Here is a 26,774-nt window from a genome sequence, read left to right as displayed (position 1 = left end):
CATGTTAATGTTATGTATTGTTGACATTATTATTGTTACCTGGGGTAATTATTAATTCATATTGCATGATAATGATATTCTGAAAAGCGCTTATATATGAAAATATGTAACAATAACAAATTGTGTGATTTGCTTATGAAATCATGATAAGTTCATCCACACACGTTGTCCCTGTTATTTTTTAAGTTTTTGAATATTTCAACCAAAATATTGTGACAATATATATATGACAATAATGTTTAAAGTTGTTTTTTTGTTATTGCCTGCTGGTTGTAGTTGCAGGAGGATGGGGCAAGGCAGTAGTATTCCAAATCCAGAGCAGACCTTCGGAATTGTGCATTCCAAACTGAAGTCTCATCTGACCATTCTGAAATGTCTTGCCAATCTCTCATATCCGGACTTCCTTCGATCTGTGCAAGAGCTCAACTCGTTGTAAGTAACATTGAGATTTTAAAGAGCTAGGATGAGTTAACCCTTTGTGTGCTAGAGCTGACTTGTTTTACAGCAACTTACGCCCAAGTGCTGAGTTGTTTAAGAACATCAGCAAGTTAATAGTAGCATATCATAGTGAAAATGGGAAGGAAGAATTACCAGTATGTCTTTTGTACAGTGACAAACAGAATGAGTGAGAAAAGTACCACCGTTAGGTACTATATAGAAATTGCAATGCTTTGATGTTAGAATAAGTGGTTTTCAAGGATGGGGTTCTGCTGCTTCTTGATCTTAAAAAGCATGTTTGTCTTCTAGCAGATAAATTAATTGCAAAGCATCTCATCCAAATACATGCCACAGATTGTGGAGCATATACAAAGAAATTTATTTTGATGTTTTGAAAACAAACACTTTGAAGAGATTTTTGTTATGATATATAACATATTTTATAGTTTGAATCAGATACTAAAATTAAATCAAAGGAGTTCACCACGGGTTTAGTGGGTATTAAAGACAAAAATAGATAATAAACAGTATCCTGAATTGCTCACCCTTTGTACACTGAATGGTTTTTATTCAAGCTAAATAGATACAGTACAGTACTAAATACATGCACATTTGAAAAATGAGAATTGTTTTTGAACATTTATTCATATTTTTTAAATATTCTGTAGTAATTCATTGAGCACCATCTGGACAGTTCCTCTTCTAATATTATTATGATTAATAAGGTATTCTTTGTCTTTCAAATTGGCTCCTTGTCCACTATAAAGCAGAATAGATCAAAGAAAACTACATCATGATCAATACATTCAAGGGAAAAGTTGTGATCATGGTTCATATTATAATATGCACATGTATTTACAATAATTACGATACATTATTCATGATGTGAACACCTATGCCATTATCTTTTGAAAGATTATATTACATGTGTATATGGGGCAACATCCCAACAAAATATCAACAAGCATCAAAAAATTATTAAAATAAAAAACAAACCCAGGTGTTGTGTGATGTTGCTTATGTCTTGAAACTAATTTCTTGCTTTTCAGAACATCATCTTTCTGTGATAGAAGAGGAAAGCAGTTGCTGTTTTCTGTAGAAAATGGAACACATTCTACCATATTTTGGAGGACCTCTGTGAGAATCATTTGTGAGAAAGTAAGCCACTGACAAAACAGTTTCCATGGAATTGATCATTTATATGAATGTTGTAATTAATTACCGGTTTTCTGTTTTGTGTAGGATATTATGTATGATATGTTTCTGTTCTGCAGAAATGATAAGATAATTTCATATGCTCTTTAATCTTGCTGCTTTAAGAACATTTTTGGATTCATTTTTCTTTGTGAGGGTCGATATCTGTTAATATTTTAGATATTACAGGCCTGTTTAGGGTGTAGTGGGGGGGGGGGGGGGTAAACCATATAAGTAAGAAAAGTAACTCCTACACCTTTGCATACACATGTTTATACTACATTCATTGGTTACAGGGAATTATTTATAGGATACAGTATTCTAAAGACAGTTTTTATGCTTAAAAAAGGGTAGTGGGCCATAATTTGTGGCCCACAGAAAGGCGCATACATTGCCCATATTATTGAATAAAAAACATTATCACAAAATTATTTGGTTTATCTCATAATTTCTTAATTGATTTATTATTATCAATGCAGAAAGGAGCTGATTAATTAGCACAAAAAATGTATAGGTTGTCATCCATTTTACCTAAGTAATATGCCAGAGACACATGTACCCCTACATCTAAAAAACCAATCCGGACTAAATCTAGTACAAGATATATTTTGAACCAATGCTAACAAAAATCACATATTAACTAACATATTTTAACTTGATCACAAAATAACATTCATTTTATTCAGAACTTATACAGATCATTACACTTGCAGAATGAAGAAAGAGATCTCATAGTTTTTGAAATTAATTGATTCTTCAAAAATTAGATAAGAGAAAGTTTTATATTCATTTAGATACATATACCACAGTCAGAATCAAACAATATTGCTGATTCAGCAAAAATCAGCTCATAGTCAAATGAGCTTCCAATTATTGTTATAAAGACAATGTCTTTTTGAGCTCAAATATCATATACATGCATGTATCTAGAGTTTGTACATGTAAAATGAGTAATGTTTCTGTAAAACATTGTAACATTCAGCAGTTTTTGCTATCCCTGTCAGGGCAAAACAGTGATCATACATAAAATTTAGGATCTTTTATAGTTTCAATTGGATGAAAATGAAGTTGATAGTTTGTGTGAAATAGTAATAATTGTTTTTTTTTCGTTCAGGTGAATACAAATATCAATCGAGTGGAGTCTCGAAGACGACTGAATCTGAAGCAGTACATTGTGTTGTACAGGGAAATCTCTGACCAGGTGGCAAACTTAAACGCCATGGAGGAAGAGAAAGGACACCTCAGTAGTTTACCGAGCAACATCTGTGCCAGTGTTATATTTGACGGGCAAGTACAGTAAAACATGTTAATAGTGAAAATGCTTATACAATCATGTAATGAATTGATGCTTACAGCTAAGTGATTTTCATTCCCCATGACTTTGTTTTGTGTTAAAAACTTGAGTGATATGGCAAATTATGCATATACTGAAGTAAAATTGCCATTTCCCTGGCACTTTGTTACAAGTGTGTTTAACTGTATTCTAAATCTTGATGAATCTTTTTAGTTCTTGGAGACTAGTTAGAAAAATGTTTGTTTATGTGGCACCTCTCTCTCTCTCTCTCATTATCACTGTGGGTTGTTGCTGACCTCCATTTGATTTTTCAGGGTGGGGCAGCAGTATGATGAGAATGAATGCTGTATCTGTATGGAGCGTAGGTCTGAGATCATTCTCCCCTGTACACACCAGTTCTGTGAGGGCTGTATAGATACCTGGTGAGTATACTCAATCAACCATGACAGTTATGCTTAAGGAGTTTGTAAGTATAACATAGAGACAGTTGTTTTTGCTAGTCAAGTCCTTGATTCTCTATGCTCATCTTCATGACATATGAGAATTTCGAACCATACACTTGGCTAGCGAAGATGACAGGTAGGTATATTTATTCTTATAGTGTAGATAGAAACATACCAGTATTTTCATCATCAATAGGTTAAATATCCTTGTGTTATTATAATCTCTGCAAATAAAGTTTGGGGGGGGGGGGGGGGGGTACATAGGAATCACTTGTCCATCCATCCGTCCATCTGTTTGTGCAATCGTGTCCTGTCCATATCTTTCTTATTGAGGAACATTGGAAGTTCTTACTTCACAAAAAGATTGGTTATGACCTAAGAGTGTGTCAAGATTTTGACCAAAGGTCTTTTTGGCGAGTTGAAGGTCACTAGAAGGGAAAGTGCATAATTCCTGTCCAATTTATATCTTTCTTATGGAGAAAAATTTGAAGTTCTTACTTCACACAAAGATTGCTTATGATCTAAGGGTGTGTCATGATTTTGATCAAAGGTTATATGGGCAAATTCAAGGTCATTCAAAGAAAAAAAGTTCATAGATTGTATCTTCTTTATACCTTGCTTATGAAGAAACATTGGAAGTTCTTACTTCACATAAAGATTGCTTATGACCTGAGGATGTATCATTAACTTGACCCAGGGTCAGTTGTGCAAGTTCAAGGTCATTGTTTAAAAAGATGCATAATTCCTGTCTAGGCTATATATCTTGTGATAAAAAAATATTAGAAGCTAAAATTTGACACAAGGGTTGCTTGGTTATTTTATTTTCTTAGTGAGGGTGTATAATTTGTGAGATTGCTCACAGTATCTATAGTTTTACCTGACTAAATTTAACAAATTACCTCGTAAGTCGAATTGCATAAAAGTTTTATATTTCATTATTTCACTTTTCTTTAATGAATTTCTAATTTTTCCATGATGGTACAAAAAAATTTGGAAATCCTATTCCAACTTATGAAAAAACATTCAATGCACTGTAATTTAACATTATACCATTTTTATTACTGTAAATAACTTTAATTTGACAGGAATGTGACCAACAAAACGTGTCCCATTTGCCGAGAACGAGTGGAAAGCACGGACGAGACCTGGGTCATTACAGAGAAGCCAGATAACCTTGAATATGAGACAGAGGTCAAAGGTTACCTAGTGAGTCTGGGCGACAATCCAGACCACAAAACATGAGGAGGACAGGCTGGGCTGTTTTAACAGAATTGATTTATGTATATCAAGGCTAATGGATTCTCATGTAGAATAAGACCAGCACAGAAAAAAAATCCAAATTATCAGAACTGATATGTACTGGAATGTCTGATCTACATTTTAAGTTTACAACAAATGGGAATTTATTTAATGTTAAAGATGTTTCATGCCCCACCTCCTCTGCTTGATATATTAAGATTGTTTTATCAGATCCATGTCATCTGTGTCTCACGTGAGATATACCTCAGTTAGAAAGTGCTGACTATGCACTTTTATTGAATTCCCCCCAAAAACATTTTCAGTGTTTATCATGCTTATGTCTCATGGGTAGATTAAACAAACACAAGCTTTCAGTTATTCTCATGCAGAAATAGTGCAGTTTTGATTTACCATAATTAAAGGTAGGTTATGAATAAAATCTGCATAAGTATGAATGTGCTGAGATTTAGAGATACTGGGTATATTTTTCTATTTGCTTCATGGACTTTGTTATAGATTGTGTTTGATAGAGAACTTTAAGTTCATTATTTATGAATGTATGTCATCAGACCCAATCAGGTTTTGTCTTTTAGTCTGAATAAGTCATAAATGTTCAGTGAAATATCAGATTTTACATTTTACATGTATTCATTTCTAAAGCATAATATCAAACTTATGATAGTCTCTTGATGTCAAGAAGAGATGATTTGGATGGATTCTATTTCTCTAGTTTTCTTTATTTAAAAATCATTGTTATTGTGACCTGCATTAGTCTAGATGATAAATAATGATGTGCATCTATTCATTTAAACACATAGTAAGTACAAAATTTTGTCTACAGATGCATAACAAATGAAGCTTCCAATGATGTAAATAGTTAAGAAAAGAAAATGATAAAGTGGCAGATTTAGATTATTTTGGAGGGGAGGGAAATCAGAGAGAAGATAAAAAAAAGTTTATTTACATATACTTTCCTCCAGAATTTACCATCTAATATAGACTACTAGTTAATCCAGAGAGTGTTGTGGTATTTAATACTATAGTGTGATTAATTTAGCAGCTACAAAAAATGTTTTAATGTGCTATGTTATTGTGAAGTGTGCAATAAGCTACAAATAGATAACATTGATATTTACCGTACAGTGGGTGAGTTGTTTTCATGTGACCAGAGCTTTGGTGCTTTTGTAATTTACTGATAATGTTCATGTATGTTTATTTAATATGTTACATATTATTATTATTATGCTGTATATTTAATTTAGGTATTGAGAGACATGATTGTTAGGATTAGATGTATTTTAATCTAAAAAAAATTCTACACTATGCATCATCAATAACAGAGACACAGTACATGTATTTATTTATCGATGCATACTGGTAGTAACCAAATTTTTATTCTTTTAATAAATAATGCATATTTATTTGAATTAAACTGTTGAAAGTAGATTTAATTTAATTTACATTTTCACAGCAGTTGGTTATGTTGGTTCTATGAGAGAGAGAGACAGACAGACAGAGAGAGAGAGATGACAAACTGATTCTACAATTTCCATGGTTGTTTTGATTTTACTCGCATACATGTACAATGTACCAGTACATCTGACAGTGTCTGTCCTATGCCGCAATCTGGCACAGCAAACAGAAAAACTGTATATCTTTTTATGAAAAATGTTGAATTTAAAAGATGTTTAAATTTACTTGGTTTGAATGTTAGACAAATTTTAGACTAGTCCCTGCTAGTAGATGTGCTAGATGTTCATGAACTGTTTTTGCTTTCAATCACAATTTTTATTTTATGAATTGTGGTGAATATTTCCATGTGATTTAGTCCAGAGAGTAACTTTTGAAGGAGCATTTGTGATCAAACTGTTGTTGTATTAATGAATTATGAAATAAATTATTATTCATTAATGAGAGAATTTCTTCTTTCATTATGTTTATACATCCTCTATGTATGTTGTGTTTATAAATTCAGGGTTGACAAATGAATTATGGATACAGTTCACAAAAAAGAAAACCTATTTTGCTATCACATTGACGGCTTTTCACTTGTGTATGATCCTTACGACGAATGTAATTCATACAGAAACTGACAAGACTGAAACTACATGACCGGGTGAAACATCCTGTCAGCATCTAAATATACATGTTTATACATTTCTTTTTACATGTATTATCATTAATATTTTCTTTTTACTTTTGGACTAAGCTACGTTGAGAGCAAGAACCCCACAGACTGTAAGGACTGACCCCTGGAGTATTTCAGGTAGTTGTAGTTACCATGGTAACTTCACATAGTATATGGAATCTGTGTTACATTCTTATTGACAATAATAATTCCATGCACCTTTAGAATAATTGATTAAGTAAGTCAGGGATAAATTAATAGTACAATGTTTTACTTTGGTGATGTGCATAGCTAGATTTGCAGGAAACATTAACATAACCTGCTAATGCAGATTATAAACTATCCTGCAATGCTATCTACTTTCGTACCCCACCTGAATTACCATAGAAAGCATGTTATTGTTGAAAAAAGGTTTCCATAGCAGAAGTTTGTAGCAAATAAATCCTGAACTTTTGTGCTCACTTTGAGATAAGATCAGCTAGCAAGATCAGCTATTTTAAGGGTCATAACTTTTTTGTACATATAGCCAACTACTCTAAAATTCATGCAATTTATTTACCGTAATACAATATCCAACCTAGCAGCTTGGGTTGCGAAATCCTGACCACAGCCCAGTATTATGAATTTTAAGATCATTGTCACTGTTAACCTTTGAAATTAAGCTTTTTCATACACAAACTTATCAAGCTTCAAAATGGAAAACCCCGTACTTGCATACTGTAAACCAATATTTATTCTCAAAACTTTATTCCTTAAAAAAAAAAAACTTAATGCATTTTTGGTGCATGTTTGAAGGTAGCAAGCATTAAGGAAAAAATACATATAAAACCTACCTCCACAGGATATACTGTAATGTCATGTTTCTGCAGTGAATGCTCCTGTTGCTTCAATGCAGGGACATCCATTTAAGGAAACATTTTCTAAATTTATTGTTATTTATACATCGATGTTAATATATACTGGTAGGTGATTACTACAGAATAAGCATGTGTGTTAATGCCAAGAGAATGGTTTTCAAATTTTTCCCATTTTCAATGTAAACAGTAACAAGACATAAGTTTCGCTTGCATAGGACCTTTGCACTTTAAAGGTGTATCTCAATTGCAACTTGACAGTCACATTTGTTTTAGAATAACATTTATTTGGTTTATATTTACATTTTCCAGTGTCTTTGCCTGTGATAACGCTACGTATCGATTTTGTACTATATAACCCATAATACAAATGACGCCAAATAGAGGCGTCAGCGGGGTTTACTTATTAATATCTAAATATTTAATCGTATGATGGCTTAAAATTATATAAATATAAGTAATAAGGAATCATTCTTTGAATATTATGAGGTGATAATTTCGGTTGGGGCTTGATCAAATCTATCATAAGCCCTTCGGGCTTTATAGGATTTGATCACGCCCCGACCGAAATTATCACCTCATAATACTCAAAGAATGATTCATTATTTCTTATATAATAACATTTTAAAAATACATAGTATTGCCATAAAAACAAAATTAGGAAAAAAAATTCCCAATCATCCCCCTTTTTAGGCACTTTTACTGCATTGTATGGAGCTTTATCATCCATTGTTGAAGAGAGAACATTACTCCAAGTTAATTACCAATTGATCATCAAGGAATTGGCTCCTTTCTGTCCTTATTGACTTGATTAACCGAGTCTTGCTCTTTTACATGACTAATAAAACACTAAAGATGGAATTCTCAGGTAAATTTTAATGAGATTTTTTGGAATACATATTGCATAACAGGTCCATCTGTAAATGAAAACATGTAAATTTGTAAATTTCAATTTCATAAGTTAATAAAACAAAATATAAGGATTATTTTCTATCTATATTGAACCAGTCTATAAAAGCAAGTCCTCCATAATTTTGTTACTTAACACTTACGATCTTCTCACAAACAAAGAATACCACAAATATACAATATAATCCATCTCTCTGTTTATTAAAGAAAAAAAAAAACTACCCATTACATGTACAGTACTTATTAGCACATCAGAAAAAAACATTTTTATTTGTTCTTGCATAATCTCAAACCCATACAAAATTGTTGTCTCATCATAAGCAATTTCAGTAGCAAGACCATCCTCGTAGCCAATGAATTGTGACCAAATTAACATTTTTTTTCTTTTTGACATTTCATCTTCAAAGAACAGAAAAATTTGAATTTAATTCATAACGAGGATTTTTGAGTTAAAGTGTTATCTCTGAATACTCCAAAACTTGGCCTTGAAATGTGCATAAATTTATTAGATTTATAACACCAGTACAAAAAGAAAATAATCCTATAGTGAAGAATTATACATGTATATTAAATCCAAATGACTTCTCATATGGAATTCCAGTAATGTAAAATTTTAATAAGCACTTATGAAAACCACATACACTTCCAGCCATTTATGCATTCTAAAGGATGCCATTTTTAATAGATGGCATTGCTCAACATATACCACTCTTTCACAAAGAATTCACTGGTATCAGCTAACTAAATTGTGTGTGAAGTGAAATGCCACATACTTCATACACAACACAAATTTTACAGTGTACAACAGCTGGCGTCACAAGTTTGAGAGCAAATAAAGATAGTTTTCTTCTTGGGGTCAACTTAAAAGTTAGTAAGAAATGATTAGACAACAAAGTACTGCTTGTCAAGTAATTAAACAAAATTAAAAAAGAAATTGATATAACATTCCCTCTTAATTCAAGAAAAAAAGTAAAATGATCTTCAAACTTTATAGAAATGGACTTCAAATATTAAACATATGCAATGGAGTAACTTAAGGAAAAGGTTTAACAAAGAAATGATACATTTAAAAAAAAACCTGCTTAATTTGAACAATCTGAGTAAGGTGATCACATTTTGAGGTGAAGATTGTAATTATCACAGCAAATGTCCCCACACCTGGAGTTTCTTATTGTTTATAACTCATACTTAATTTCACTCACATTGCAATATATGTACATGTACATGTATATAGCATAATTGACTAATTGTTAAGACTGGTTGACTGCACTGTTGCGATAAAACAAAGGTTTCAGTCTGATTTAACCTAAAAAATTGCATACTTGCAAGTTTGAATGACTATGATTAATGCTTTGACTTTAATATCTGTTTAAATAAAAACAAACAAAAAAAAACCCAACTGATTTTCTAATACTGTGGAATCATTAAATTTCGTGGTGGCTCAATTTTCGTGGAATTCCTGGGTACCTCTTATCCATGAATTAACATCCTCGACGAATTCATAAATTAAGGCAATAAAGTCTTATTTCCTTTTGTAGGTATACGAGAATACACGAAATTACGTCCCCACAAACCTGTCAAACTTACCGGTAAGCAATCCCCGAAAATTGCCCCCCACGAATTTAAATGATTCTACAGTATATAAACTTGTAACAACATACCGCACATACACTGCCAAATAAACAGTCATTACTCAAAACGATTTCATATGACTTGACAATAATGCAACCAGTTCAAAGAAGAGGAATTTCAATTTTAAAAAATTCAAGACATTTTCAAAACATAAATGGCAATTAAACAATAATATTTCAATAAATCTATGGAATTTGACAAGCAATGGTTAGTGGTATGCCTTTCACAAACAATATTAATCTTAGCAAGGAAAAAATCTGATAAATATGGTTTCAAAACAAAATTACTCAATAATAATAAATAAACATAATGCTTTTAAATTAGACAAATTCTTGCCAGTTTGGGGATTGGGATTTTCAGAGGAAAATATTTAATCTACGAACTAGCAACTGAGATGAAAACTACCTGTAGCTATCAAATAAATAATTCAACATTCCCGAGTGAATAGAAAATTTACAAGTTTGATAAATCATCTAGAGCATATCCACTCTGTTTCAACAACCTAGATGTACAATGCATATACATGTATATACAGACAATGAAATAACGTGTATTGATTCACTCACAAACCATGCATACACAAAATAAAACTCAACAGTTCCAATTCATCTCCAAATAAATACTGCAGGAATGTTCCTCTACCAACAAGGGATGATCTGCAATTCAACTGCTCAGGTCCAAACAGGCATACTTTATTTTGAGTTCATACTTTTACCTCAACTCTACAAATAGGGCAAGTAGCATTCGTCTGGAAAATAAATGTACACGCATGTATATTCATTCAATTCACTTGTATTGAAATTCCATCCAGATCTCATGATAATTATAATTTACCATTACTGAGTTGAACTAAATGCATAAAATAATTGAGCGCCTTGTATTGGGTAATTTTTTCACAATTCATAATTGATGATTTTTGAATGGTGAAAAAAGTCATACATGTATTAAGGATAAAACATCAACATTTCTCAACAAAAAAATTCTCAGCAAGACATAAAGTGCAAATATTTCAAACTTTTTTTTTAATATGTGAATATTGTCAAAATTATTACTCTGCAACATTTACATGTACTTACGACAATCCATTTCTCTATGCACTCTCCATGAAATTCATGGAAGCAAGGGAGAATCTTCAGTCTCTCATTCAGAGTGTAGTCACTCATGCAGATGGAACACGAGGTCATCTTGTTGTTAGGGTGAAACTTCTTCTCTGGAAGCAAAGTCACATCTTCGCTCGATATTCCTTTCGGTTTCACATCTCCCAGAAGTTCTGCTATACTGAGAAGATCCTATAAAACACAGTGAACAACATAGAAGCAACAGATTACATTCAGAATTTTTTTTTGAATGGATGGGCAGACAACTGCTGTACAAAATTTAATCAGTAAACTTCCCTTAGACCTTTCATACAGCTGAACTTAAAACTATCAGTAATTTGATGGAAGAAGCACAATGCCTATTTAACTTATCTATGTAAACATCAAATTCAAGGTGTGTGTCTACTTGTCCACAATTACATGCAATCTAATAGTGTACTTGTAACCATTTTTGACAAACATTATTATAAATATTAATTTAGATCTGATTGTGTCGAGTATAGCCATAAGTTAAGATGTTAATCCTGTATTCAACACTTGTATTTAGAGAATACAGGTAACCATTGCAAACCTGTATCAAATCATTTCCCTAATATGATTTTAATCAATTCCTACTTTTAATAGCATTTTGATATTATTTATATTGCTTTGAATTTACACATGATTTTACACTTAAGTGTACAAAAACTTGTTAATAATGCCTTGCTTGAGAAGCAAAATGTACAAATATGTTACTGATATAACAAAACGCCCCATATTAGTGCCAAAAATATAAGCAATATTTAGACTTTGAAACTTAAAAGAGCTTGATATCTACAGTTTTCATTCTCTTACCCAAATACATCACTCATATTTCATATTTGTATTGAATGTATAAACTTGAATAAACATGTATTTTACATAAATTAAAGAACAGAATTTGATTCTGTTGACTATTTACTGTACTGTATATGTTCATTATGTTGTATATATAAGATCAACAAACTGAAGTTACCTCATAATCATTCGAAGAGAAGGTCCTGCTGTGAGACAAAATTCTTCTCTGTAAACATAGAAAAAATTTTGTCATCTCTAATGAACACTTTCTAACGCTAATATGCATGTCTCATTATACTCAGTCTGTATGTACTACCAAATATCCAGTTATTTTTGCTTTGATCTAATTTTCACTTTCAGATCACAAAAAATACAATACACTGAAATTAGATTCAGTATTGTTTGCTATTAAGAAACTTTGTTTATCACAAAAGGGGACAGAAACAAATTCAAATGGTTAAATAATCCTCCCCCTTTTCTAAAACTTTGTGACAAGAAAAAAAGAGAAAAAGATAAACAGTAATACATGTACCGTCAGTGACACATGCTTGAGAGATTACAATTTTATCAAAGAATTGACACAGCACTGTTCAACATCAAAGTACTATATGAACCACTTTAAACATGATAAACAAAAAAAAACCCAACCACTTAAGAAATTTGATGCAGAGAAGAAGTTAATAATTGTTCATGACTTATAACCAATGATTTATGTGAAAACTCCTTTATTGATAGGCTTAATTCTAAGATATTTACCGGGAGATGATTTCTTCCCTGTTGTAATTCATCCTGCAAGAGTCTCTCAGTCCAATCTACAAAATAAAACATCCTTAACTTAATCCTGACATCACAGGGAGCACTGTTAGCTATTACAGGGTAGAGTTTAAATGAATGCAAATAAAACAGATAATTTGAATTCATGGAAGCCGATGTTTATGGATATTCAAAACAGACATTGGTTCATGGAGAGTTATTTTGTAGTCATGTTAAGAAAACTTTGAAATCCTTTGTTACAAGTTCTGACACAAAGTGGGTGAATATGAACACTTAAAGTAAAGAGGTCTTCAAAACTTGAACATTCAGCAATGAAGAATATTGGTCGCTACAGACTAATTGTAATACCGAGAACAAAATGAATTTTTCTAATAATATTTACAAATTTAAAGTCTCTTGAATCAGACAGTCACATATGGTAGAATGCTTTGATGAAACCTTACCGTGACGCCTCCCCCTTGTTCTGTGTCCACGACGATTGGCATTGTGTGATATCAACATGGGAGGCCCAAAGGTGAGCCCCAGCATAGAATTCTGTAATTAGCAAGTTACATCAAACCTTGAGGATGAAAGGTTGCAAGCAAAGAAAATATAACATTCGATATATGTTAAAACTGAGTCTGCAAATTTGACTCCAATCTTAGTACATGTATCTAATGGTGATTTTATTAATATTTGTTAATTTGAAGTATTTATGCATGATAGAAGTATGATGGTAGTGTTATAGCAAAGCAAATACTGTATACAGGGAAATATTCGCTCCGCTTTTATTTGTGCCCCTTTCGCCCTCGATGCAAGTGGGCAAATTTAAGACCGGGCGAATGCCTTTATCTTATATTATCTTTCTTTATACACAACTGTGTTTGGGCGAATTCAAGACGGGGCAAAACTGCTTGCAAGTGTAGAAGGGCGAAAATAACACGGGGCGAAAATAACCCTGTATACAGTACGGTACATTGTATTATGAGCTACTACAGCTTGCAATGTAAACACTTCTTCAAAAGTCAAAAACTGATAACTGAGATCACATTACCTCATTTGAACTATCTTCTGATTCTTCATGGAACAAAGTTTCCAAGACAATATCCATATCTGTTAAATCAATATATTTACATCCATCAAGTATGACTCCCTCTATTTCTTACAGATATTGAATGTACATTCAAGGCACTGTAGAAAATGACAGGACTGAAAACATGCCCCTTTAAAGGAACTTGGTCACGATTTTGTTAAAATTCTATTTTTATGTTTTTATTATTTACAATGCTTTAGAAATGCATTTCTAACGATCAAATAAAATTTGAGAGTCATTCGTTGAGACATAAGCAGGATACAAGGCTCACAATTCTTTGTCATGTAAACAAGGCTCGTGCCCTGTTTTTGTTTACATAGGTTCAATATACCAGTAAAAATTCTTTTTCCAGCTTATTTGTCTATCTTTTTATTTATTTCAAGCATTGATAAACAGTTCCTAACATTTAAAACATTCGATTAAGATTTAAAACTGAAATTATTACTTCAACGTTCAAAATGTAAACAAACGCTTTGTTTACATAGCGAAGAATTTCAAGCTCTGTAACTCGCTTAAAACTCAACAAATGACAATCAAATTTCGGTTGTCTATTAAAAATGCCTTTCTGAAGCATTGTAAATATTTAAAATCAGAAACATAATTTTTGACCGAAATCGTGACCATGTCCCTTTATCTGATTGGTCGAAACTTTCAGCAACCGAAGAAAAATCACATACTGCATGAATTAATCATGCTGATGTCAGACTCAAATTCCTACAGAAGACGATTCAAATGTTTATTTTATCTAACGCACTGATGTACATTAACAATAATATAGTTAATTTTCTTACTTTTTACAATCAGTTTATTAATTTATTAAAAGAAAAAAATAAAATGCTTTCTTTGTTGATTCATATGGATATAAAGGTAGTGATCATAGCAGAAAAAATTTACATACTGTGGTTTCATTAATATTCAATGGTATCAATTTTCGTGGATAAAGTGAAAATCACAGTTTCAAGGATACGTAAATTCGAGGCCAATGACCCTATCAATACAAAATCTTAATAGAAATTGCACTTCAATGAACATTTCATTTCGTGGATCAACTTAACAACGAAATCCACGAAAATTGGTATTCAACGAATGATTTGAACATATTTTATTGTGTAAGTAACACAAAAGGATCGGAAACAAGTTCTTGCAACTTACAAGTTCCTCTCCTAATGATAATACATACAATATATACAATTGTCATAGTACATGTAATATTACATGTTACTTATAGTTATTGACTTAATAATAATTAAATTCATGGACATACATTTACAAAGTAATTGCAAATATATAGTAGATAACGTTAATGTACAGTATAGAAAGCAAAAGCAAAAAGGAATTCAATTATTAAATCTTCCAGACTCATTAATGAACTTTTGAACTGCTGAAAAAATAAAGCAGTTTGTATTGTAAGACAAATTGTCACTACCCCAAAGAAGCAAATGTGAGTTAATTAAAATTGTTTCATCAAGCCTATTAAAAAGTAATTCAACGAATATTGATGAAACCACAGTAACCCGCGTTTTCTTACTCTGGTATACAATGACCCCTTTTGACCTACTGACCTCTGGTGGCCTGCCTCATCCCCCGGGTGAGCATGGTGGTGGGGGAGTCACTATCGTGGGTGTGGTACTCAGACAGGCGGTGACAGGGTGGGGGCTGAACCTGGGACTCCGCATTGTGTAGAGTCATTGCATACTCAAAATCCATTTCCTCCTGAAAACAGAGAAAGGTGTCATTGTCATTTGCCTTTATCATGTTTATATGGATCTAAATATTAAAATTTGTAAATTATAAAAATAAAACACTTTAATTTTGAAATAACCTACATATACATAAGATAAAGAAGACAACTTTAACATTATCACATGCATGGCAAAAATATTTTGTGTGACAGATATCATATCTGACAAGGATATAACATGTACAACAAGGATATCACATTACAGGGATATCACATAACAAGGATATCACATGATGTCTGACAAGGATATCACGTGTGACAAGAATATCACATGTATGACAAAGATATCACATCTGACAAGAATATTGCATGACAAGGATATAACATGTATGACAAGAATATCACATGTATGACAAGGATATTATCACAACACATCTGCATTACCTGAAGACGGCGGGCCATCTCCTCGTCCCCGTCCATCTGGGTGACTGTTTGGAACATCCGCTGGGACCGCGGGGATGCCTGAACCTCGTGGCGCTGACGACAGTTCCTATTGGGCCTCAGTGGTCTCCCTGCAATATGGGAGAAGAAAGTGAACATTGGGGGATTATTTAAAACATCAATACTTTACACAATTTATTTATCAATAAATTGTTTATTGGGAAATGCTTTGAAAAGGAGACAATAAGTGTATCATTTTCATATATTTCATTTTCAATTCCCCCGTGTAGATTTGAACAAGAGTACCATATTTGAAACTTAAAAATTTAATAAACTGTAATGAATACTGTGACATATGCAGTTACACAGAGTTGAAACAAGAATCTATGTGTTAACAGCTGGAAACAGTCCCTAAAGATCTATTACAGCAATCAAATTATATAAAATGCAATATACACATCTACAGATTTACAAAAACATTGCTTAATAAAAAAATTAAAATGTATAGCACCCTAAGGCTGTACAATACACTGAGAGATAACTGGTTTATATGGTCTCACTGGTTAGATTCCAATCAATCCACAAAAACAGCAAGATGCATATGAATATATTACTAACCTTTAACACTACTTCTAGTCAATGCCCTTTGACCTGGAGCATCTGGGGAGGTCAGTCTTGCAGCCAGCAAAGGATTCTGGGTGGGAAACAAGAAATTGGGGTTTGGTAGCACTGGCCTATCATTCTCAGGTCTTTCTACAGATGACCATCCTCTATCTCTTCTATCTGCAGATCGACGACTCCGTATCATCCTAAACCTTTCCCTGTTAGGTCCATCTAGACTGTCTTCTTCTATACCAGTATTTTCTGAAGCAGATTCTCCGGAAATGGAATCATCATCTGATATGGATATTACTGTGACATTGTTTCTTCCTGTTCTACATTCTCTACCCGATTCTTGTTCAGAGTCAGGTGAATTTTCTCTTAAATCCACATGTGTTGGTTGCTTCACATCTCCACTGGCACTACTCACTTGGATAGAATGTATGGCTGTTGCACCCTCTGATAAGTTTGTATCGTTGAACATCCACATATGATTGTTGTACAGATCATGAGCCTGATCCATGTCATCTTGATCTACAATGTTAAAACTCTGACATTGTTTACCCGATTTTCTTCTAACCATAGGGGAAGAATCATTACTTGAAGCACTTCTTCTGTTTGTTTGCATACCAGTATTATTCCCAAAGTTTCTCAAAACAGGAGAGCACTTAGATGACTGTTGTTGTTGCAGAGAACAAGTCAAATTTACATCAACACCATCTTCTTCGGGCTCTGATTCTGATGCAGAGGGCCATTGCAATTCCTTTGGAATATTCCTGCATAAATCTTGCCTGCATCTTCTCTGAGGTTTATCATGTATTTCATCTACACTATCCATAGACAGCATGTCCCTGAGAATATTTCGCTCCTCTGAGATTCCTCCTCCAACACTACTGCTGCTGTGATCCAGCATTTCACTGTTGGGAGTTGCAACAGATGACGTTTTACAAGCATAGTCTTTCTCTGTGCTTAGAGCTTCGAATACAGTGTTTCTTCCATTCAAACTTAATCTTTGAGCAGCCTTTGACTTTTTTTTCTTGCATCTCTTCTCCTCTTGATGATGACTTTCTTCATCTCTTCCATTATGGCAACCTGGAGAAATATCATTTGGGACTTCAGCTTTTCTTTTTTTCCTATGAGTTTTCTTATGGTGTGAATTTCTACACTCTACATCTTCATTGCTATTTCCATCACATGAATGGAGTAATTCATGAAAATATTGCTTAGCAATGGCTTTCTTCTCTTCTCTCAGCTTGCTGCTAATTTTCTGGGAGTACTTTCGAGCTTTATCCATAAGATTAGAATCGGGGATGTAGCCACTGCTAGCCTCACTGGACCTATTCATGTTTCTTGTCTTGTTCTGGCATTTTCCTGAATGCGTATCATTGTCTGTATTCACTTTCGGCAGCGTCAAATTACTGTTTATGTCCGCATATGCATCTTCCAGTCGTATTTTTGGTTTTCGCACTGAATAAAACATAGCCTCTTTCGAATGACTTTCAGCACTTGATTGAGTACTATCATTAGACTTAAACTCATCATTATTCAGACCTTTTCTACTTCCATCTCTCTTCCTTTGTCTGGAAAATTTTAAAAACACTGGGCTGAAAAAACAAAAAAAGATTTTGTAAAAAAAAAAGCCAATCTTTATTGATGAGCATGATGTGAGAGTAAGAGAAATGGTGTTTTTTAATACCGGTCCATAATTGAAAATCTTTCTTCTAGATTTTCAATAGACCCTATGAATTTTTTTAGCAATGAAACAATTTAAAATTATCAAAACATAAATAAACCTTTCACTGAAAACTTTTTCCAAAATCAAATATGGCACTGAAGTAGCTTTTTTGTTAACTGACTCTTGTTATCTTATACCTAGGTGCGACAAGTTCATCTTCATCTTCTGAAGAAAAGCTTAGCCCAGTTTTTCTTCCAGGTGTATTCCTGCTCCGTCCATCCTCCATTGGTTCAATTGGATTGTTTACTCCTTTTTGACTTGCCATCGTTTCATTCAATGTACCAAGTTTGTCTTATATACTGTAAAATGAATTAAACAGAAATTAATGTAAACACAAAGGAAACAGTACATATATAATGAATTTTACGAAACATCCATCCTGTTACATGTATCATGTATAGAAAACTTTAAAATGGCAAAAATCAGTTTGAAAGGTTTTTTATCTTATGAATCTCTTAATATCAGGGACGTATACACTAACAAGATAGGCAACTTCTACATTCGCCATGTTTACTTCCCAAACTATCACACGAGCCTTGACAAGTTTTCAAAACTCTGTTTAATCCAAGTAAAATATGTCGTTTTTTATTAGATTATTTATTTCACCTTGTTATAAGGGATAGCATTTTTATACATTTTTAATCATATGTAGTAAAATAATTTAGATATAAAGAAAATAAACATCCATTTTTTTTTTTTAAGTAATCTCGGAAATGAGACTTGCGAGAGTTGCCTATCGCGTAAGTATATATACGTCCCTGTTAATGTTAACTGTATCTCGACATTCAATTATCAAATATGATTTTTTTCTCAGTCTTCCTCTTTCTTTCGAATAAATGTAGCAGTTGGGGATATATAGACTGTAGATATTGGCCTAGAATGCCCTGAATATATGACATATTACTAATTCTTACTTCTGTTATTTGTTTAATTCTGGCAAGGCCTAAAAAACAAAGTTTTGTGTTTAGGGTAACCCGACCTAACCTACAAAAATGCCCCTATCCTACCAATTTTAGATGTCAATTTTTATCTGATTGTGAATTTTATATTATTTCTATAAAAAATCCGTTTTTAAACACAAACAAACATTTTTAGGATTCATGCAGAAAAAAATATGATAAAATAAAAAAAAATCCCTACCTACCTAACCTAATTTTTTCATCAGTGTTACCCTAAACACACAATTTTTTTTTATAGGCCCAACTAAACCTATTTTTACTGAACAGTGGCAATTGTTAAAGTCTCTGCACGCAAAGATTTTTTTCACTTGATATTACTATTCTAATTGGGTTTTAATTCTAATCAGAGATCCTATCTACATAAACAGTATAAAAATATGCGCTTTAAAATAAACACAAAATAAGACTGCGAGATTGCCACCTCTTTAGGGTTCTAAATCTATCTCTTTTTCACCACTGGAGGTTACCATGTATGGTTGTGTTTTCAGGGTTGAAGACTACTTAAGGTGGGAAGAATGCATTGGTTGGGGTTATATGGACCGTGCATGGATAATTGCATAAGTCATTATGTGGCTCAGTGGTAGATAAGATCCTGACTACAGTTGCAGAGTCCCTGATTTGATTCCTGGTCCAACCATATATTTACATTGTAATTATATGCTTATTCCTCCTTTCCTACTACATAAACAAAGAGTATCATAATAAAGTTTAAACCATTAGAAAAAGTTCATATCCATCATATCACCACTTGCAGCAGCAGCACAATCCCCCAAAATATTTAAAATAACTTAAGCATTTGATAATTTAATAAAATGTTTCATACCGAGCACAGCGAGAGGCGTGCGCAGCCCAATTCACGAAGTGAGGATTAATGGTAACACGTATATATAGGAAAATCCGTGAAAAAGTGAAAGTTGAATCAGGGGTACTGTGGGCTAAAAAATTTCTTCCAGCTCTGGGCACCACCATATTGGCCGCAATCTTTTTTTTTTTTTTTTTTTAAAGTTTATTCAATCATTGATTGACTGGCATTTATCGATGTTTATTGCCCTAAACTTGAATAAAAACGTTCCAAATGTTTTAATTGAAGATAATTTAAATTATGAAAAATTAAAGGGTGTCCAAGTACTGTAGTGGACAATGCACTCGCTTCTCACAGCTGCGACCCGAGTTTGATCCTCGTGATCGACAGCGGTTGTATGTGATAGGGTATGGCGGTCGCCCGCTTGGACACGTGGGTTCACTCTGGGTACTCCAGCTTCTTCCCACATCAATGACCCCCTCGCGCTAACATCCCTGCTAACGAGAGATATTAATTAAGTTGTTGAACTTGTTTATCAATCATTGTAAAATAAATAAAGTTCAGTTTCATGTTTTTTTTAAATTAAAGTGGAAACCAAATAAGTTTAGCATTGCTTCAATCAAGAAACATGACTAGTTCTACGTATGTGTCATCAAATTATCAGATGGAATATTAAAACATTAACACCAAGGAACTGATCTTTTTAGATACTGGATAAAGTATTCAATTTTATTACCGTGGTAGTCAATATATGAATTAAATTGATAGACAATGAAATAAGAAATAAAAAATTTTCGCAATCATGTTACTTTCTTCGCCTATTTCCTGAGACAAAACTTCTGCATTTTTCGTATGAAACATGACGTCATAATGTAGACTGAGCACGCAACGTTTATAGCGAACGCAGCGAGCTCTAAGAACCAGTGTGCACGGGGAAAAAGAACGAGCTAAACCTACAGTTCATCAAACAAAATTTTTTGTCTACGTCCCATAATGCTCTCTAATGTTTTCACCTGTGGTGCTATGCCAAAAATGGCCGACTTTTAACTCGTAATTTATGGCGTCTAAAAGTTTGAAGATACGTTTTGAGTACCGCATATGCTTTGGAGAGACTCAAAAGATTTGTTACATGCTTCCATGCCTTCGTATTGAGTCGAGATATGTAAACAAAGACGAACAAAGTCATGGATGACGTCACAGTGCCCTTGCGCTATATTTCCAGCGATAAATTTAGAGGTGGATTAAACATCTGTAATGAGTGTACTAGCTATTTCGGTATAGACTGTGATACCTGCCTCATTGACATATGATTTGTTTTCAATTTTTTTTATATAGAGATAACATAAATATATACTAGCAAGAGCCATACCTTAGTGTCATATCGATCCATTTTTAAGCTAATTGTGCATGCATGTACAGTAGGCAGGTAGGTACGTATGAGTAGGGAGGAAATAAACAATAGGTTATTTTGAACTAAATAAAAAGGAATAAAATGAAGAAAAAAAAGTTAAAAAAACTTAAAAAAATTACACTCCTACAAACAGGGACAGGGCTCTCTCTCTCCTCTCTCTCCCTCTCTTGTGGTAGGGAGTTGCTCTGTATGTATCATAACCATTAAAATTAGTATCTTTGGCATACTTATTGTAGAGCAATACTCTCTAAAAAATTCTTTGACGTTCATTGATACCTAAACAACACTAGGTTGACAATGATGCAAGGTATGTGTAATTCTTGCTGCGCTCGCCAGAACAGTAACACCGTAAAACATATTAGTTTAACTTTGGCTAATGATTTGAGAAGGCAACCAGGTGGATCCTCCTGTGTGCATTTCAAATAAATTTTGCTCTACAAAAATCAAACTGCACAGTGTTAAATCTGTGTTCCTTCCAACAGTCACACTGTTTACATATTAAAATATATGTCCCTAACAACTATTTATTAGTTAACATCTGTATACATCAAATACATGATTATATCGTCCTAATGTTATCAGTAGTTTAGGTGTCATTCATACATTCATCAAATATTTCAGATGATTCACAACATATTTGTAGAAATCGAACAAGCAAGTGTAATGTGCTTGCAGAAAATGTTACTGGCTTTTGAAATAGACCTCTTGAACTCTCAAACTTCCTTCTGTAGCTATCTTTGACACGCATTAATCAGAACCCTAATGTGCCCATCGACCGACTTTTGTCTGCTGATTAAAACCAGAGACTGCGCAATTTCTTCTATAAATTCGAAGTTTAGATATAAATAAAAATACACGAAGATAAGTTAGTAAGATTGGTAAGTGCTTATGCGCTAAACTGCAAATTAACTACCTCAAATAGGGGACAAAAACCACTAACAATCCAGTCTTGTTCATCAGGACGGTCCTTTTTCAACACTTGACCTATGACCTAAATAATAACCAATCATGCACCGCGAATATAACAGGAGCACTAGAGCGCTTTAGTCGGAACGTGAAATCAGGCCCACAAGTAAGCTTATTTTTAACTTAGACATTTAATTTCAGCCGTTTCCGGTTGTCAGTGTGGAAACGGAACACGGGATGATTAAAAATTAATTTACCTTAATTTAAAAATTTAGGGACAACAAGTTATCATTTTTTATATAGGTTTGAAAAATCTCAAAAATATACTGGAAAATGAGCTTCATATAGAATAATGAAGACAGAGAATGTGCACTTTAAAAGTAATGTAGGCCTATTTGTTATGTGCCTGTAGGCCTAATGATGATCACATTTGAATACTATGTATTTCAAAGCAGATAAAATTTAACATATGAATGTACATTTAATATACTTATCAAAATTCATTTGGTGTTTTTCTTTTTATCAATAAGTAATCGGTTTGCTACGAATGTTTTAGATTTCCCGCGTGGAAGTTTAAGAAAACCACGCCCCCTTAACTCTCCTTAGTTACATGTCAACAGGTACGGAGTGATGATATGAGACTATTTCTATTGTGTAGGGATGGTATTTACTGACAGGGCTTAGCAACTTAAGAAGACACCTCAGCTTTTTAATCTGGATCTAGACCCATTGTACACGGTAAGTTAGTTATCGAGATAAATCAATCGCATTGTTTTGAGTGGCTCATATATGTCATGTCCCAAACTAATTATCTTGTATGCTCATAATAAAAAGGTAATAAAAGAAAGTTTATGTCACTTAAAAGAAGGAACAAATTCTAAATGTTAAACATGTATTTTATTTACTGATAAAATGTATGTAGACTCTGAAGTTGTCTAAAAGGTGTTCCACGCATTAAATGTTGGAATATTTTCCTTATGCAGTTACCACTACAAATATATATATATGCCTCTCCCTTTTGAATTTTTTTAATGAATAAATTCAGCAAACAAATAAACACATATCAATTTTTTTCTCACTATCTAACTTACTTTTTCTATGATTTCTTATACAACTACAATCAAAATTTGTATTTGATACTAAAAGATACTGCAAAGCTTTGCATATTTGAATAAGAAAAAACCTACAAGGTAGATAATATGAAATGTTATAAGCATTCTTGACACAAACCTTTAAACTCCATGGACATTAAATCAAACACTCTTATCTTTCATTCTCACCTGACTAAAATAAAAAATAGGGGGAAAGGATAACATTTCCCAAACAATTTGTTTACAACTTTATTTATCAGGAAAAGGAAGTTTTGTGTGTATGATAAATTGTTTTATCGAAATGATACTTCATGTTAAAACTTCAGTATTAAATATCAAAACCAGCGTTTTTATTTAATCCTGTTAATTCTTAGTGAATTTTTAAGCTGGGTTATTTAATAATGTTTTTATAGTAAGAGAGGGCAAAGCCATGTGATGGTTGTTTGTCTGACATAGCTGGGGGAAAGCATGGTAAGGAAATCAAATAAATTAAATCAAAATATTGAAATTGCTTACTGCCTTGGATATTTCCTAAGAATTAAAGATTGTGAGATTATTTGACATAATTTTTTGTGGGCATGATTCAGTTGTGCATCACACTGCCTTATAATGTATGATAAAATATTTCATATATTGAGACTTATCAATATCATGTATCGGTATATCTGATGTGAATTTTAGCAAAAAATATCACATAGTTAGGAAGGACAGATAAATCTATATTAGCTAAGTTAAATGGACAGGACTGTTATCATGTTGCTTTTATTTTATTATTATAAACTGTTTAAAAAAAGCTATTGTTCCCATATATATCATTAATTAGTATAAGCTAAGTTCTTATTACGGTAAATAAATGATGTGTTTCCTACTGCTGAAGACAGTGTTCATATAAAAATGGATAAAAAACCTTTTTTAAATGATGATTTTTTTAGGTTATCAAACTTGGTTTGTCTGGTGTTTTCTCATGTCAAACATCACAAATACACTGAACATAGATTTATTATTTTTTATTGATACGTAAGGGTACTAGAAAGATTTGAATTTTTAAAAGCCAAACCCAAGATAATTATTTTTAAAAATATATGATACATGTAATAATTAACGAATTTCAAGGTCGTCTATATTATGATTTATTGTTGGGTTGATCAGAGACACACTTTAAATTCATCTTTGCTTTAAAAGGATGCATAAAAGTACCTTGAACAGTTACCCTTTTGTTTATTATTTAGACATAAGAAGGGGTTTTTTTTATAGGCATTTAAGTTATTACAAAAAATAGATATTTAGTATTTATCAGAAATTTTTACAGGTCCATTCTCAGGCCTTAGTATATACATACATATTTCACCAATAATACCCACTCACTTTTGATCTAGCTATAGCATATGATGTCATACATGTATAGCAAAGATTTACTTTAGAAATTGTTCTTTCAGTTTGCAAATACACAAACATGATGAAAACAATAAGCATGCATCACCAGAATTGGTATGTTTATCAGAAAATTATATGTAAATGTATAAGTTTTTAAATCAATCAGTTTCCAAGGCATACCTTATAATATATAAAAACTTTCCTATAGCATACATATTCAGAGTAAATCTTTTGAAATGAATAATTTTATGCAAAAATATGTCATATGATAGATACATGTATATCCTTTTCAGTAGGAAAATAATATCAGCATAATGAAATAATATATGTGAATTACCTTTCTCTAATTCCACATGATAGCTTATTGCCTGATTTGTTGCAATTTTAAATTGCACAAGTTGCACCAACATTCATTCTGAACCCTTACAATCACTTCCAGATATAAACTCAGTTACCCCTTGATATGCACTCAGAAACTCAGCTAATCTTGATGAATGAACTCACTCAGGTACTTATAGATTTTGATCAATGTGAACTTCATGCATTTTAGGATTTTTCAGTGTTCTTTTTTGATTCTGCTGTACAATGCATGTGCAGAGATGCAAATGTTTTTTTTTTGTTGCTTTGAAACTTAGTTTGTTGGTCTTTTTAACTTGACATGCACTCTGTAACACAGTGTTTTAGCTATAGTTTATGATACTTGACGTTGTGTGAAGTGTTGTTCCCATTTTTAAGTACATGTATATTGATACAGTACATGTATACCACATTAGATATGTCTTTGTGACTCATTTTGTCAAAACTTAGTACATGCACAATATGGGGGTCAGGGGGATCCAGATCCCCCCCCCTCCCCTCCATTGCTTAACAAAGATAACGCAATTTTCATTACTCTCGTAGAGTTCAAGAAGAAATAAAGTTTGTCTAAGTCTATAGAAAAAAAAATTTGTTATTGAATATTTATGGCATAGTTTTTATAAATGAAGCCATATCTTGCTTGCCTACAGTATCTAAGTACATGTATGTTATGTATACATGTATTACATAACGGACCTTCACGGGGTTTCAAAGTTTTGTTTGTTCTAGGTGATAGATGTTTTGTACTAGCTTAAAATTAATGATATTTCATGTAACATGTGGGGCAAACCTTTGTTTATTGTAATTGCTTGGATAAATAGATTGTAGGGGCCACATACATATACCGCAGTACAAAAGCATTATATAACCATGATAACCTTAGTGAAAATGTTCTTGAATTACCTATTACTTCCTTCATTGAGTCACACAGAACCCCCCCTCACTCACTCTCTCTCTCTCTCTCTCTCTCTCTCTCTCTCTCTTTCTCTCATATCAAGAATTAAACATCATTATATATATACATGTAATTTTATAAACTATGGAATATGCTTATAGTGAAATGATTTAATTCTAGTTGTAACACACTCTCTGATTGGCTAAAAAAAATTTTAAATCATATAAAGAATGTTGCCTACGTCATAGTAAGACTACGTCAAAAACCGTATTAACACGCCTGACATTACGTTTCAATTTTGTACAATTTTACATCATTTAAAGGTCAATTGACTGTTTTTATCTACAATTAAGAGTGAAAAAAATTGAATTATAGGCACTGAATTCAATATTAATTAGTTTTATATGATATAAAATGGTTTGAAACAGTTTACGCTTTTTTATAAATAGCTTCGCGTAGAAAACAAATAAATATTGAATTCATTCCTTAAATAAATCTGACTTTTAGACAGTAGAATGTTTTTGGTGTATGACTTCAGTATATAGATTAATATACTAGGTAAACAATTTTACACCTTTTAGTTGTTTCAAACCCAATGCCAAGAACAATAGCCAGATTGAAATTTCAGTGGT

General features: G+C 32.5%; 2 protein-coding genes across 8 annotated transcripts; one reads left to right on the top strand and one right to left on the bottom strand.

Moving 5' to 3' along the window:
* The first annotated feature begins 271 nt into the window (after positions 1–271).
* LOC128159389 (RING finger protein 141-like) lies at positions 272–6,519 on the top strand. Its single transcript, XM_052822462.1, has 5 exons — positions 272–432; positions 1,488–1,596; positions 2,747–2,919; positions 3,241–3,348; positions 4,455–6,519. Exons 1-5 carry the CDS (start codon positions 287–289, stop codon positions 4,609–4,611), a joined length of 693 nt encoding a protein of 230 aa, XP_052678422.1. The 5' UTR covers positions 272–286; the 3' UTR covers positions 4,612–6,519.
* A 1,927-nt stretch (positions 6,520–8,446) lies between these two features.
* On the bottom strand, positions 8,447–25,517 carry LOC128164917 (E3 ubiquitin-protein ligase RLIM-like). 7 transcript variants are annotated; one of them, XM_052829067.1, is made up of 12 exons: positions 22,433–22,538; positions 18,485–18,646; positions 17,243–18,216; positions 16,631–17,146; positions 16,016–16,143; positions 15,453–15,603; positions 13,852–13,910; positions 13,262–13,352; positions 12,801–12,856; positions 12,223–12,270; positions 11,208–11,420; positions 8,447–10,879 (listed from the first exon to the last, which is right to left on the bottom strand). In XM_052829067.1, the coding sequence occupies exons 2-12, from the start codon at positions 18,610–18,612 to the stop codon at positions 10,835–10,837; spliced, it is 2,409 nt and encodes an 802-aa protein (XP_052685027.1). In that variant the 5' UTR covers positions 18,613–18,646; positions 22,433–22,538; the 3' UTR covers positions 8,447–10,834. The 7 variants fall into 7 exon arrangements, with proteins under 7 accessions (XP_052685027.1, XP_052684998.1, XP_052684992.1 ...); XM_052829038.1 differs by adding an exon at positions 19,752–19,984 and having other exon boundaries at positions 16,631–18,216; positions 18,485–18,648; positions 22,433–22,517; XM_052829032.1 differs by adding an exon at positions 19,752–20,602 and having other exon boundaries at positions 16,631–18,216; positions 18,485–18,648; positions 22,433–22,454.
* Positions 25,518–26,774: the final 1,257 nt, after the last annotated feature.

Source organism: Crassostrea angulata, chromosome 1, assembly GCF_025612915.1.
Source record: "Crassostrea angulata isolate pt1a10 chromosome 1, ASM2561291v2, whole genome shotgun sequence".
NCBI lineage: Eukaryota > Metazoa > Mollusca > Bivalvia > Ostreida > Ostreidae > Magallana > Magallana angulata.
The sequence above is the reverse complement of the archived record's forward strand: the minus strand, read 5'-3'. Positions and strand labels throughout refer to the sequence as shown.

Bases quoted from the DNA above. Each gene is read 5' to 3' on its own strand.
- LOC128164917 (XM_052829059.1), bottom strand. From the start codon at position 18,612: ATGGCAAGTCAAAAAGGAGTAAACAATCCAATTGAACCAATGGAGGAT. The intron at 11,421-12,222 runs GTAACTTCAGTT...TGTGTTTTATAG, and splicing joins TCTCTTCGAATGATTATGAG to GATCTTCTCAGTATAGCAGA. The intron at 10,880-11,207 runs GTAAGTACATGT...TTTATTTTCCAG, and splicing joins GCATAGAGAAATGGATTGTC to ACGAATGCTACTTGCCCTAT.
- LOC128159389 (XM_052822462.1), top strand. From the start codon at position 287: ATGGGGCAAGGCAGTAGTATTCCAAATCCAGAGCAGACCTTCGGAATT. The intron at 1,597-2,746 runs GTAAGCCACTGA...TTTTTCGTTCAG, and splicing joins TGAGAATCATTTGTGAGAAA to GTGAATACAAATATCAATCG. The intron at 2,920-3,240 runs GCAAGTACAGTA...TTGATTTTTCAG, and splicing joins GCCAGTGTTATATTTGACGG to GGTGGGGCAGCAGTATGATG.